We start from the raw sequence: 14,929 nt of genomic DNA, 5'->3' as shown, positions 1-14,929 counted from the left end.
CTTTACATTGATTTTCTTAGGGACTTTGTCACTTACAGAAAGTTGACTAACATAACCTCTTTGCTCTCATTCCATCTTCTTTTTCAGAGCAAATGTTCTAGAGTGAATTTAACCATGGTAAACCAGCAATATATCTAAAATTCATCAAGATCCCCACTCTATCTAAGACCAGCTTATCCAGCAGTATCCCCTGGCACTACCTACAGAGTTCCAACAAAGAAACCTTAACATGCTGCCAATACCATGCTGTTTCAAGCCTCTAGCTTTTGCATGTACTGGGCCCTTAGCCTAAAATAATACTGACCCTCTATTCTATTCCAGTTCAATGAACTCGTATCTGTCCTTCAATGCCCAGACCTTCTTCTGTGTCACTTGAAGCTATGCCGCAGGCCATCTCCTCTGTGTTGCATGGCACCCTGTATGTACAGACAGTGTGCTAGGTGCTACTATGGGATTAGAGTTGGCTAATAATTAGATACTTAATGTGCCTTTCTCCCACACTACACTCAAAGTTCCTTTATACCAGGGGTTTGGCTTTCAATCTCACATGCTCAATGCCAGGAACAGCACCAGATCAGAAGTCAGTGATAGTCTGAGAAATACGCAAGGGCTCAGGATACAATACTGAAAAGCAATCATTTCAAGCATCTATAGTGGGAGAGTTTTCTTCTCATGTCCACATCTCCCAGTGTCCAGGAGAGGGCCATTGTGGCTCCTTCACAAGGTGTTTCACTGACACCCAGCCTTGCCATAAACATTTCTTTCCAGTGAGCTTAAATTCCAAGAGACAGCCCAGCATGTATGAGAGGTAGATACCGTAGAGCTTTGGTGCACAGAGCAGTGGGTCACACCTAGCCTTGCCATATGCTGGCTGCACAGCCTTAGGCAAGTAACCTGCTACCTGACAGCTTTAGTTTACCCTAAAAGGTCACAGTGAGGTTTTTGAAATAGCTTCTGTCCTTAACCACTATCCCACACTGCCTGCCACCCTTGTTAGAAGTTGTTTGAAAATGTAAGAGACAGCAGGATACACCGAGAAACCCCAGGTAGAAATCCAGCACACCAGGTTTCTAACACTGGCTCTGGCAGTTAGTTTTGCACAACCTTCTTATACAAATTAGTGAACCTCTCTGAATCTCTGTAACTTCACCTATAAAGTGGAAAGCCCTCCACCAATATAAAGAACTACATTTGTTTCTGTGTTTCATAGGATCATAAGGAACCTATCTGTAATTCAGCATCTGGAACATAGCAGTGAAGGAACCCAATTCACATGCATGTCCTTTGCTTCCCAAGACCAACCACTATGGGATGGCAAGCCCCATGCTGGGAAACACTCTAGTGAAAACTGGCCTGGGGAAAACACTGCAAGGGCATCAACTCATGCTGGGCCAGACAACCCAGGTCTCTCAGGGTCCTGAGAGAGTGCATGTTCTAACTTCTGGTGCAATCTGCTCCTTTTAACCACAAGTCCCCTCTTGTTCACAAGGCAAATGTCATAAAACAAACCTATTTATCTTAGACAACTGCTGTTACATGGCCTAAAGTAAGCATTCCCAATCTACCATTTTTCTGTGCACAGTTGTCAACATCACTTGTCTATGAGGGCTTTGCGACTAGAAACCACGTCATTCATCCATTTCTCCAGTGTCTAACACAGGGCCTGTGATAGAGACGGTCCTCCTGTCTGAAGGAATATAAGCAACACAAAGAGCAAGGGAGAGAGCTTATGAGGTTTTGTTCCAGTAAATAACCCTCCAAGATTAAGAAATGCCTACTGGAACAACCTCTTTTAAATGAAACTTGGTCTGTATTTCTTGATGAGAAGTAATGGTCACTCAGGACTACAAATTGTGATAATTTCTGTTAAGTAATCATGAAGCAAAGACAAATCCTATACAAATGGCCCTTTGACAGTCAGCCTGTAGCAGCTCTGATGTCTAGCCATATAACTCCACGAGTATCTGGGATGGAGTACACTCTCAGTCATACTTAGACCTCCACTTTAAACTGTGCTTCAAATGATGCAACAAGCACAACATTCCCACACTTCACACACAACAGTTCTGACTTAGTGCACAGTCTACAGTAGTTGGAGAGTTAGCAGACACAGGGGTTTGACTTCTAGGCTCTAAGGCATGGAGGTCTCATGCCCATCACCACCATGGTGACGTGGCTTTGCTAGTCTTTGCCCAGCAGTTCATGATGAAGGTCTGAAGAAGATGCTTCCCCTGTTCAATCACAACTGCACGGAAGCTGTGAGGGAGGATTACAAGCTTCAGAGGAGGTCTGAGCCAGCAGAATGAACAAGTCCTCAGGACTTTAAGACCACACATGCGCTAGGACCTGGCCTATGTAGTGTGCACCTCACCTGTGTTGTCTACTCAAAGCACCCAGTGGGGCATTGCTAGGATCCCCATTTTACAAAAGGGGAAGTCAATGATTCAAGAGTTGGAGAATCTGTTCAAGACAGAAGGTGATCACCAGTAGAGCTCCTAATCAAAGCCTGACACTCTGCTTCCTGGCACCCCCTTCCTGGAATCCGGGTCCCCGTGCCAGGGGCACAATGGCAAAGACATAGCTCTGGACCCTCTACAGGAAGGCCAATAGTACCTTCAAAGTGCTCCTGATAAAGAAACTCGCACCAAAGTGTCACCAAAAGTACGCAGCCCTGAGCAGGGCAGTCACTGAGCATACCAAATCAACACCAAGTAGTACTGGGAAAGGAAGCATGGGAGCTAACAGGAATGCTCAAATCCTGGGGTATTCAAGAAGTGTACCTAAAATAACATGAAGTTTGAGCGGAGATCTCAAGGTGAAACCTTACCGAGGCAGTAAGTGAAAGGCTGTTTACACAGCAGCAATCACATGTGCTAAGTTCAGCAAAAGATGAACACTGTTCAGTGACAAGGGCTACTGAAAGGAAAAGAAATCGTCCAGAAGGTTCTATTAGTCACATCTCTGAACAAGAAGCACAAAGATGTCCCTGGAACCATTTATTTGCATTATAAAAATACTCTGACTCTAGAACTCTCCATATGTATTAACCTTCTCATCACTGTGACCAAACACCTGCCTAACCAACTTGAGGTTTACTCTGGATCATGGATAGGGGTCCAGTCCAACAGAGAAGGGCAGGCATGGTGACTAGAACGAGTCAGGCCATGGTGGCAGAAGCCTGCAGCACAGGCTGCTCACATGGCATTAACAGCCAGGAAGTAGAGAGAGCTTGGGCCAGAAGCAGAGAGAGGCTATGACCCAGTGATCCACCTCTTCCAGCAATGCCTTTGCCCTGAAGGTTTCCATAACCTCCCAAAACATCATCAACTGGTGAGCAAGTGTTTAAACACATGAGCCTGTGAGGGACATTTCACATCAAACCACTGCAGTTGAGCTAAGGGATACATTGCTGCCTAGTACAGGAGCATTTTCTTCAAAACTCAGACACACAGGAGTATGTGACCACGCAGTCCCCTCACTGGTGTCCAGCTCTGAGAACTTACTGAGGTCTCTGAGCCCACAGCTCAGGCTACTGCTGGAGGCTGGTATTCCCACAGTCATTCTGCCACCTAGGAGGACTCCTGATGAGTATTACTTCTTACAAAGTAAATGAAGATTCAGTTTAACAGTAACTTTTAAAAATATAATTAGGACTAAAAGATCTAAGCTAAAAATAATGAATGCATCCATTTGCTTAAAATGCCTGAATGGGAATGAAGGTAGCTGTACATCTATACGTACTTATAATATTTCATGGTTAAAAGGGAGATAGAGCTTGCTGGTGGCACCACTCACATCTCTGCACCAACTCCACTGACCTGTTGGTAAAGTTCACAATCCTGGCCTCAGCATCAGGCTCTTCCCTGACCCACTCCTTCTAGATGGACAAAGACCAACTTTATTCACCAAAACAAAGCCAGCACCAAGCTGGATGCTGAGGTGCCTGTGTCCCTGGTAATGTCCCTTGATAGCAGGCAATGTCCTTTCATGCTCAATAACCTGCACTCACCCCTTGCCTTGCAGAGGCACTGACAAGGCACTGGCCAGTTCCTACTGACATTCTGCATGCCCTCAATCCTCTACCTCCTTACCAGCTGGGTTACCCAGTCAGTCATTTTTAAAAACCTCACCTTCCTTATGTGTTAGATGGGAATGGTAGAGATATCCCAAGTGGGGTCTAGGAATAATTCTGACAGAAGCTAGCTGAACAGTGTTTGTAGTTGTTTAACATGCATAGGGGTTAAATTCTAACCAATTTCAAAGCCTGTATATTGGTCACTGTCCACTTCCTTGTCTGTCAGGGCAGAGGTCATGGGTCCTTTTTGCTCGCCTGGGCTATCCTGGAAGGCTGCTCCCACAAGAGACTGAGCTGCAGACACTGGTAAAGGAAAAGAAAATAAAATCAGAGACTTAAAACTTAGCCCAGCAAATGAAAAGAACACAGGGTTCAACAGGGAAAATAAAAACACTAGGGAGGCAAAATGCAATTTATAAGATAAAATTAATCTATTGAGCTACCATAACAGGACATAAAAAGCATAAATATAATGCAACTTGTTTAAAATGGTTCAAGTCTAGGCTCTCAAACAATGATGAGAGAACAAATGAATTCCATCATCCCATGCCCATCTTTCCCACACAAGAGAGGCCAGGGGTCTTCTGGGTAGTACGTGGAGCAGCACCTAGCTGAGGGTCTCAGCAAGGGTGTGGTACAGATGGCAAGGCCAGGACCTCCACAAGGCTGAGTCATTCCTTCCATAAAGGCTTTCCTCTCTGAGGCCCCATCCCCACATATGCTGATAAATTATCTACAGCTGCCCACAGCCCAAGTAGACAGGGAGCTCTTAGAAGGTAGAGAACCGTATCTGACTCCTCTCTCTCACACCCCATGCTACAGTGGGACACAGCAGATACTCGAGAACATGTATCCAACTGCATGACTCCATTCCTGATGGTTGCAAGAATGGATTGACACAAGGTGAAACAGGAGAGAGGGATAGAAGAGCAACTCTGCCAAAATACAATTTACCTTGCACCCTCAAAAATGGCAAGTCTAAGAGGAAACCGAAAATTAGAGGAAACTACCTCTGGCTATGGTACCATCATAAAATCCATACAAGAATATTATATGCTAGAATTAAGGGACAGCGAAGAGTATACACTTTGGAATCGGGCTAGTTCATATGGCACTCTGGCAATTAGCACTCAAGTGACTATGGCCAAGTCACTTCCTCTCTGCAACTGCTGTCTGAGCTTAAGATGGAGATGGTTACTGGACCCCTCTCCAAAGATTGTGGGGAAGACTCAATTAGATTGTGTATTTAACCTGTATGGTGGGGCTTCACAAATAACCGGGGCTTGTTTCATTAATGCCACAAAAAGTCCATGGCTCCAGGACCACCTTTAGCCCCTGACCTGTTCTAGAAAACCCCTTTCACTAGTAAGCCCCAAAGACCACTAAACTGCCTGAACACTAATCTCAGACCCTGTTTTAAGTGAATCCAGGCTATCCCAAGGACTCGGCTTCCCCTAAATCCCACGTCACAAACCTGGAGGTCTGTGAGTCCCTGAACTCCTCAATGCCATGTTCACACCCTTCTCTTTGTTTTGTGAAAACTACTGATGTGCAGCTCCTACGGCAGACACACTGATGATTACCCCACCTTACCTGGGTCATCCTCAGCACTCTGACTCACTATGGACTCACTAACAATTTGGGTCCTAGTGGCCCTGCATCTCTACATCACTCAACAATGCAATTCCTCAGAGGTTTCTATCCTTGCTGCCTTCAACTTCTCTCCTCTCTGGAACCCATGCCAATCAGGCCTCACCCATTCCTCAGAAAGAGCTCCCTTCTAATCTTACTAGCAGTGTCTGACTTGGCCATCACCCTTCACTCTGTCTCTGAGATTAAGCTGTCACTCTCCCTTGGCTACTCACCTCATGGGCTGTTCCTTCTCAGTCCAACCTCTAACTTCTATGGAATCCCTTTCTTATCCCTATGGCTCTAAGCCAAATATTAGTGATAGGTGATTATTTCTTGAGTTTGTATTTCAAATACACTCCTGGACTCCAAACCCACCTATCTCTAACTACCTACACAACATCTCCATTGTGAAGGTCAACAGACATTTCAACAAGTACAAAACCTAATGCTGTCACAAATCTGCCTCTCCTGTAGTCTGTCTCATTCTAGTGCAGGGCTACCCCATTCTTCTAATGGCTCATATCAGAAGTAATCCTTCAAAGCACAAGTCGGCGCACTTTCGTCAAAGAGCCAAACAGTATGATTTTAGATTTGGCAGGTCACAGGGGCTCTATCATTACCTATCTAACTCTACTATCAGAGCATAAATGTAGTTAGTTACAGCTTATATGCAAATGAATTGGTGTTGCTGAGTACCAATAAGCTTTTTTTTTTTTTTTACAAAAACTACTCAGCAGTAAAGAAAAATGAAGTTATGAAATTTGCAGAAAAATGGATGGACCTGGAAAGGATTATACTAAGTGAGGTAACCCAGGCCCAGAAAGCCAAGCGCCACATGTTCTCTCTCATATGTGGATCCTAGCTACAGATGATTGGGCTTCTGCGTGAGAAGGAAAATACTTAGTAGCAGAAGCCAGTAAGTTAAAAAGGAGACATAAAGGGAAGAGAAAGGAAGGGAGGAGGGTACTTAATAGGTTGATATTGTATATATGTAAGTACAATGATTGAGATGGGGAGGTAATATGATGGAGAATGGAATTTCAAAGGGGAAAGTGTCAGGGGGGAGGGAGGGAATTACCATGGGATATATTTTTTTATAATTATGAAAAATGTTAATAAAAATTTTTTAAAAAGGGTTAAACTCAGCCTAGAGAGAGGGCTCAGCAGTTAAGGTGCTTGCCTGCAAAGCCTAACGACTTGGGTTCAATCCCCCACTACCCATATAAAGCCAGGTGCATAAAGTGATGCATGCATATGGAATTCATTTGCAATGGCTTGAGGCCTTGGCACACCCATTCTGTTTGTCTGTTTCTCTTCTCTGTATCTCTCTATCTCTCTCTGCTTGCAAATAAATAAATAAAATTTTTTTAAAAAAGCATGCAGTAAGCTACATACATTTGGTCCAAAGACAATAATCTGTCAACTCCTGCTTTAAGGTTTAAGTCAGATCATGTCACTCTGATGTTTGAAACTCTCCCCAGTTTCTCATATTATTGTAGAGATGGAGATGAAGTCCTAGGATGGCCTGGGGAGGTGACACAATCTGCCTGACATCATCTTCTACAGCTCTACCTCTTCCTCACTCCATGCACACCAGCCACAAGAATGGCCTCCTTGGCATCTGTCCAAGTTCTCAAGTTTAAAGCAACACCTGGGCCTTTCCCCTGTTCCCTTTTCCTAGGGTGACCATTGTGCTAATTTCTCCCAGTTCCCATCCAAACACCACCTTGTCTCAGAGCCCTCTCTAACATTCATGAGCAACAGCAAACCCTATTACTACCTGTGACCCTCATGCTTACTTTTCTCCACAGCATTTTTCTGAGATATTTCATAATGATCACTGTCTTTACATACACACAAGGATGTAAGCTAGAAACAGATTTCATTGGTTTTGTTCTCCTTTCTGCACAGTGCCTAACAGAGCATGGCACACAGAATATATAAAGATTACTTTTGTTGTGGCTATTGTGCAGGTGTCACTTGCATACAGTAAGAGATCAAAATCAGGTGATCACATGTACGTTTATGATTTCACAACCCTTGGCAAAATGATGCAAATGGTACTTAACTGCTGACCTGCACTGTTATTTCTAAATCACAGAAAGTCAGCAGCATTTGGGATTGGCCTCAAACTGGCCAGAGAACCTCTCACTTGCAAACTTTATAATGTCACCTGGCAACCCTTCTATAGCCGAGCCAGCCCAGGTTCAAGTCATCCGCACCTAGGCACCTGCAAACACTACTCAGGGAAGGCAGCAGAGACTCCCAGGACCTAAGAGCACTACGAATCCTGTTTATCTAGATTACAGAATCAAAGAAACCTTTTCATTTTTCTAACTGTTCCTCCATCGTATATTTCTTGAGTTAAGATTAATTACTGCAATTCATGAGATTTACATGCAAACTTACTACAATTCTAAACAATAGGTTCTAGTTCATGAAGCATGCATATTCTTTGGTGCTTACCGTTGAGCATCATAGGCTCAGGCACTGGCAACCCCTCCATCATCGCCTTTGCCATAATTAACTTTTGGTGAAGTTGCTTGTTACGCACTTTAAACTCCTTCAGTTCTGCCTGCAGCTCCAGAATCCGGCCCTGGAGCTGAGCCACCTCTTGGGAAGCAGTAAGATGACACGTATTTCGTAATGACTGGGATGTTTTTATGAGGATTGGTAAGCGAGACTTCTTAGCATCCTGAAACACACATGTTCCACAGTGAATGTGCTTCAAGAACACTTCCTTTTATCATACAGGTAACATTCTCTTGCTGACTTTCCAGAATAGGTTGCAAACTACTCACCCAAACTTCCCATTCCTGCAGTGGCATCTACGTCCATCCACAAAGGAAGAGCAATGTACCGTGACAGTCACTTCTCTGGCTACCAAAGGTGATCTTGAAACCCTGGGCCCTGATCCACTATCTCTAAACAATTCAGATGTTCTCTCTATTTCTTCATTTCCTGCCATTCCTAGTATATATCCATCTGTCTGTCTCACACCCCTGCTGGCCCCTGACTCGGTGACTTCTAGTCACTAACTTAGTGTATTTCTCAGACTCAAAGCGCCCAACTTACCAATCCTAGGCATATTTATTTGTGAGGGCTTTGCAGGCCAGGTAATCTTTGATTCCTTCACCTCATGCCCCTAACCATAAGGGAATGTCCCTTTGACTGTCTGTTTTGATTCACAAGTCTATCCATTTACTGTACAATCCAGTAACCTGGAAATCATTTTTAAAACCCCCTATTCTCATCACTCACTTTCACTGCCCATCAGGTTCCAATAATTCCAATTGTCTCTAATTCTGGCTTAAGCCATTGAATTACCACTTCTGCCACAACCAAAACTACAAAGAAGGTCATTGTCTTTTCTCTCCTCTGCAAAACCTGGTAGCCACATGGTGATGAAGGCTCCTTCCCTGAGAGAGGAGGAGAGGTAATATGTTTGCCTGCCTCTAAGACCAGGTCTATCCTCTCACTTTGGAGTTTTCTGAACCTTCTATTACCTATGTATCTTCCTGCATACAATGAACATACTACTTGTTGAACTCATACACGTGTTAAAAAGATTAAATAAGATGGAACAGAAAATTCAGCACAATCCCTACTACATATAGCAGAAGATAAAAATAAATGAATAAACAGTTTCCTCTTTTTGAAAATTCAGCATGAAGGATAATTTTAAACAAAAATATCTAATATATTTGGATAAATTAATTCTATTAAATTATCCAATTTTTCTGAACACAGAACATCTCCCACACAACAGAAAAAAGAAAACAACAACCCCACCTAGTTTTCCTAAAAACACAGGTACAGGCTGAAGGAACTGGGGCAGATGAGAGCAGCTCTATTCTAGCCAAATTACACAGATTTGCATTTTGAGTACCATTAATATAATGGCTTTATTTTTTTTTGTTGTTGTTTTGGTCTCAACTGATATCTTTAGAAAACCCTTTTCTAGAAATTACAGTTTTGGTGCATAATTTAAAACAATCAAAAGCAATTTTACTAATGATATATCCAGCTCCCTTTGGTATGCACAAAAGCAGTAATTTTGTGGTCAGAAAATAAACTTAATTCTCCATTCTGATGCTATAAAGCAGTGTGCACAGTTGATTTCTCAGCTACAAAACAGCCTTTAGAAACAAGAATCCCACTGCCCTTGTTGGTGCTCTATTAGAACCATGACCTAGTTCCTCCTCCACCAGAACATGTCTTCTTGCCAGAGGCGCTCAACCCCAACCCCTAGTTCCAAAAGACTATAACGTACGTCCAATCAAACACAGCCAAGAGAGTCTGGCTCTTAATAATACTGCCTGTCTGACTGTATCTGCAGAGAAGCTGAGGGGGGGGGGAGGGAGGGAGGGAGGGAGGGAGGGAGGGAGGGAGGGAGGGAGGGAGGGAGGGAGGGAGGGAACTTAGACTGTCATGAAATCAACATGGAGACATTCACTCAGCAAAACCAGACCCTGTGTCTGGGGAGGAGCTTGAAGAGGAGCAACTACATAGTCAGTCATAGTAGGCACCATCAGCCCAGGCCCTTACTTTAGGCTGGCTAACCAGGACACTTGGGATCTGGCTTCTAAGAGAGACAAAACCCTCTGAATAAGGCCTCTTCCCACACATATGAATCCTCATAAAACAGAAGCTACGCTCTCATCCCTACTCTAAAATCAGGCTGTTTCAGTTTTGCTGCAACCTGCAAAAGGAAATGCCTGACAATAGATGGGCACTGTATGAATTCTTAACAATGGAATCTCAGGCAGGCATTCCAGGGAAACATGTTCCGTGTCCACAATGTGAACGAGAATGTTACAGACAGATGTACAAACGGAACTGCATGGATATTTTTCACAAGGAAAACACAAAAATGTTCTGGTTAATGAGACAGGGCTGGGGGCAGGGAAGAGTGGGAGGAGGACAGCAGCAACAGGAGAAAGAGGTACTGGAGAGATGGTTTAGCAGTTAAGCGCTTGCCTGCCCAGTTCAAGGCTCAATTCCCTAGTACCCACATAAGCCAGATGCACAAGGTGGTGCATGCATCTGGAGCTCATTTGCAGTGGCTGGAGGCCCTGGTGCATCCATTCGTTCTTTCTCTCTCTCCCTCCTTCTCTCTAGGTCTCTCTCAAATAAATAACTTTTTAAAATAGGAAGGGAGAGAGAGGGAGTAGTCAGGAAGGACAATACTCAAGGTAGAGGACAGGAGTGATGCAGGCAGAGAGACACACCAGACTTACTCTTCACACAAATAGAAGAAAAAAAATGGCAGCATAGAGGTGATTTTTCTGCAGGTTTTGTTTGTGTAAAGTGAATACATAGTATGTGGAACACCTTACCTTGCTGGTCATGCTGGGGAAAGAGAACGGAGTGACCTGCAGCCCTGGGATCCCACACAAGTCCTCTAACTGGGGTTCAGTGCCGGAAATGGTATCTGCTGGCTTCTCTTCCCCAGCCTCTTGCTGCCCTTCGGATCTGAATCTCTGGGGATCGTCCTCTATGGCAAAGGTCTGCACTAAGGCATCCTTTAGCTCCACCTTCAGCTCAGCCTTGTTGCATGTGTTTACTAGCCAGGCCTCTCCAGCTGACTTCAGTTCATCATGTGGCTTGAAGAAAAAGTCGGCTGGGACAGAATGGCCAAGTTCACCTCTCAGCTGAACAGCCAGCTGCTTGAGTGTCTTCTGAGTTTCCCCATCAAGGTGATCTCCAAGAAGCTCCTGCTCAGCCAACCGTATGCACTCCAAAAGCAGCCTGCCCAGTGCTTTCAGGAGGTCTGGCCTGTTTCCCCAAAGGAAGAAAGTGGGAAAATAAGCTTCTTGTTGCAGCCCTGTCCCATACTCAGCTTCCTGAGTTTCTCCTACTGAAGTCAGTCCAGATTTTGTCTGAACTAAATACAGCGAGGCCCTGCAGTATGCCACGCAGCATGCCAACCATTGGATTCCTTGTAACCTCACTGCACCCAGACAAGACAGGTATAACATTTCTATTTTATGGGTAGCACATGACATTGGTACATGGCTTATAAGTATACCACACAGATAAGAAAGCAGGTTGGCACACATTCTTGTGTACTTCTTGTGCTGGGCACTGTTGTAGGGACCAGAGATACAAAACCATGGGTAAGGACTTAGAGGCAGTATGTAAACAAATCGGTACTCCACAAGACAAAAAGGGAAACATGGGCAGTGTAAAAGTGTGGGAGGGCTGCAAAGCAATAGACCAGGGTCCAGACTAAGGGTTCAGAGAGAATGCCAGGAGAACCCTGAAGTTAAGGGAAACTAGCCAGGAAAGGGGATGGACTAGTAGAAGCATGACACTGAGAGATGAACAACCATGTGGCTATGCAGAAATTAGGGAGGGCGGGCTGGGAGGTGGGCCGGAGAGACAGGAGGGGGAGTCTTGCATGCCATGCCATGTTAAGGAGAGTGAGTCCCTGAAAGGCCTGTGATGCAGTGGCTTTCTCAGGCACAGGCTTCAGAAAGGTGGCAGGCTACTGTGTGGAGGACAGATTTCCTGTCAAGAGGATGTGTCAGCACACACAGGAGCTCCTTCTACTCTGGTCTACTCACAGAAATGACAGCAAAAAATGCATAACCAAAGAGAATTTCAAGATATATTAGAGGGCTCAAAACAAGATAAAGGTACCCACAGACCCCTCAAAAGGAAACCGTCTAGAATAAAGGCTGCAGAAAGCAGTAGAGCCAGAAACTCAACTGCAGGGTGGAAGAGGAACTAGACAAATGCCATGGGCCTTAGAGAGCCAGCATCTAAGAGAGAGCATTCAAGACCAATACCAAGCTCACATGAAAATCCCATTCCTAAAACGGACAGTAATCTGGGCACCAGAGCAGTGGGTAGTAGATGAAGCATGTGTTGTGCAAGCATGAAGGCTTGAGTTCACATCAGCACCCACATGAATGCTGGGTACGGCACTGTGCATCGACAATCCCAGTGCACAGAACACAGAGACAGGTGGAATTTCCAGAGCAAGCTGGCTAAATAGTCTAGCCATGTCAATGAGCTCTGTTGGCAGTGAGAGATCCTGCCTCAGTGAATAATGTGGAGAGTAACTGAGAAAGACATCTGGCCTCTACATGTATGTGTGGAGATGCATCCATACACACACATGTGCACTTACTAGCATATGAACACACATACAATCATGCACATACCACATACAAATACACATGGAAAAAAGATATCAGTCTAAGAAATGAGAAAAATCATACATAGGAAAACAGACACCAAAGAAATAAGAGAATTCAGGAAAAGAGACATCATAAAGTAATTTACCAAAGATATCAAAATAAAAACTGTTTAAAACATCTAAAAAATAAAACAAAAAGCATGAAGCAAGGACTAAAAACACAGAGAGCTGTGGGGAAAAGCACTGGAGGGCAGGATCCAGGTAGAGGGTGTCTGGGACAGTGTGGCTACCTCCCAGAAGAAAGACAACTCAGTAAAAATGAGGTCATACAGTCAGCAGAGAAAAGGGACAGGGTGGCCCTCATTGTATTCCTTCTTTTAGTTTCTACTTATTGCCTTTAAAAGATCTTGGAAGAAAGACCAGAGCCTACCCTCTCCTTTTAATACACCAGGCCATCCCTCCCTCTGATCATGGCTATCACTGGAAATGGCAGCTCCCATGCCAATCTTCCCCACTGTACGATAATGGCAAGACCTGCCTCAATATTCCCATGTCCTAGAGCAGGACAGTCAACTCAAACAACTATAGCACACTGAAATGAAGGAAAAATAAAAATGCAAGATGTATGGTGCATTGCTCATTTCCAGTGTGGAAACATCACTAACTATCTTAAACTGTAACAGTAAAGTCAGACTTTAAAAATCTTTCTCAGCTGTTGTATGTCTCAGCTGTTAAGGCACTTGCCTGCAAAGACTTAAGGACCAGGGTTTGATTCCTCAGTACCCACATAAAGCTAGATATGCACAAAGTGCCGCATATGTTCCTTTGCAATAGCTAGAGGCTCTGGCATGCCTGTTCTTCCTCTCTCTCTCCCCCTCTCTTCCCCTTCCCCCTTTCTCTCTCTCTCAAAAAAAAGATAAATAAGTATTTTAAAGATATATCTCTGGTAGACTAAAGGCCCACCATGGCTCAGGGAACACTGTGAAAAAGAGGGCAGAAAGACTGTAAGAGTCACAGAATGAGTAGGAATATCCTGAGGCATAGTACCCCAATGGAAGAAGGCCTTTATTAACCCCAAAAAGGAAGGCCCTCAGGGAAAGGGAAGCTAGGGTACAGAGGATGAGGGGATCTAGAGTTTAATCTTTTATAAAATAAAAGAAAAATGTCCTTGGCATTCCAAGAATCAGAAGTTTTCTAAATTACCCTTTCCTTTCTCTCCCTTCTTTAATAATGATAAGAAACAATGACAAATACTCTTCAGCTATCCAGAGGACCATGACTCACCACCAGACAATTCACAATAAAACCCAGGGGAAAGACTTTACATATGGGTACTAAAAGGTGGTAAAAAGGCCATTATATACTAAAGTGGTAGTGCTATTAACTAAAAAGTTTCTAGGATTGCTTTGCTAGAAATATGAATAGCAGATTCATTAAGCTGTTACTGTAATCAGGACCTTTAGAAAAGTCTGGTCCCAGGATCCTGTCAGAGGCCCAAGTAGTGTTTCCATGCCCTTCCTGAGCATCTGTGCCCAACAGAAGGCATAAGGAAAGGTACTGACATTCACTAAGCACTTACCATGTGCCATGTCCTTTAAATACTACAAATCCTCACAGACTATAAGAGCAGAACAGGTGAATGAGTGGGCTTGAAGAAATTCGGGATGCCCCAGAAAAGAGGCAGAGAGCAAAGATGAAAACCCAAACCATTCTGACCCCAACAAAGCACTGACTCTTTGTAGTTTCCTAAGTTTACCTTCTGCTGAGAAGTGAGGCTTTCAATTGTCTGCAATGTTCAAAGATTTATTGGGTACTCTCCAACTGACACAAAAGACAGAGGTGAGAAAGAAAAAGAAATGATGGAGAGTTACATGTACACTGATGACTGAAAAAGACAATGTCATATAACAGTAAGTACTATGCATGACAGGGAAGGACAGAGGAAGGCATCCAATAAACAGATACAGGGTCTCCCTTCAGATCAAGGAAAGGCTTCTCTCAAGAGCTGACATCTCAATGGAACTATGCTGGCTGTACACATTTGGGTGAGGTATATTCCAAAAGAGAGAACTCTA

At 44.0% G+C, this 14,929-nt stretch overlaps 1 protein-coding gene across 4 annotated transcripts in view; it reads right to left on the bottom strand.

The window, feature by feature from the left end:
- Cdk5rap2 (CDK5 regulatory subunit associated protein 2) overlaps nucleotides 1–14,929 on the bottom strand; it is a 234,187-nt gene that overhangs the window by 55,813 nt on the left and 163,445 nt on the right. For all 4 annotated transcript variants that reach the window (XM_045150597.1, XM_045150610.1, XM_045150615.1 and 1 more), the window contains exons 21-23: nucleotides 11,047–11,485; nucleotides 8,174–8,402; nucleotides 4,253–4,378 (exon numbers count right to left, since the gene is read on the bottom strand). In XM_045150597.1, the coding sequence (XP_045006532.1) occupies nucleotides 4,253–4,378; nucleotides 8,174–8,402; nucleotides 11,047–11,485 (794 nt within the window). The remainder of the gene's footprint in view (nucleotides 1–4,252; nucleotides 4,379–8,173; nucleotides 8,403–11,046; nucleotides 11,486–14,929) is intronic.

The sequence above is a fragment of the Jaculus jaculus genome, chromosome 1 (genome assembly GCF_020740685.1).
Source record: "Jaculus jaculus isolate mJacJac1 chromosome 1, mJacJac1.mat.Y.cur, whole genome shotgun sequence".
NCBI classification, from domain to species: domain Eukaryota; kingdom Metazoa; phylum Chordata; class Mammalia; order Rodentia; family Dipodidae; genus Jaculus; species Jaculus jaculus.
This window is presented reverse-complemented; position numbering and strand designations above follow the sequence as displayed.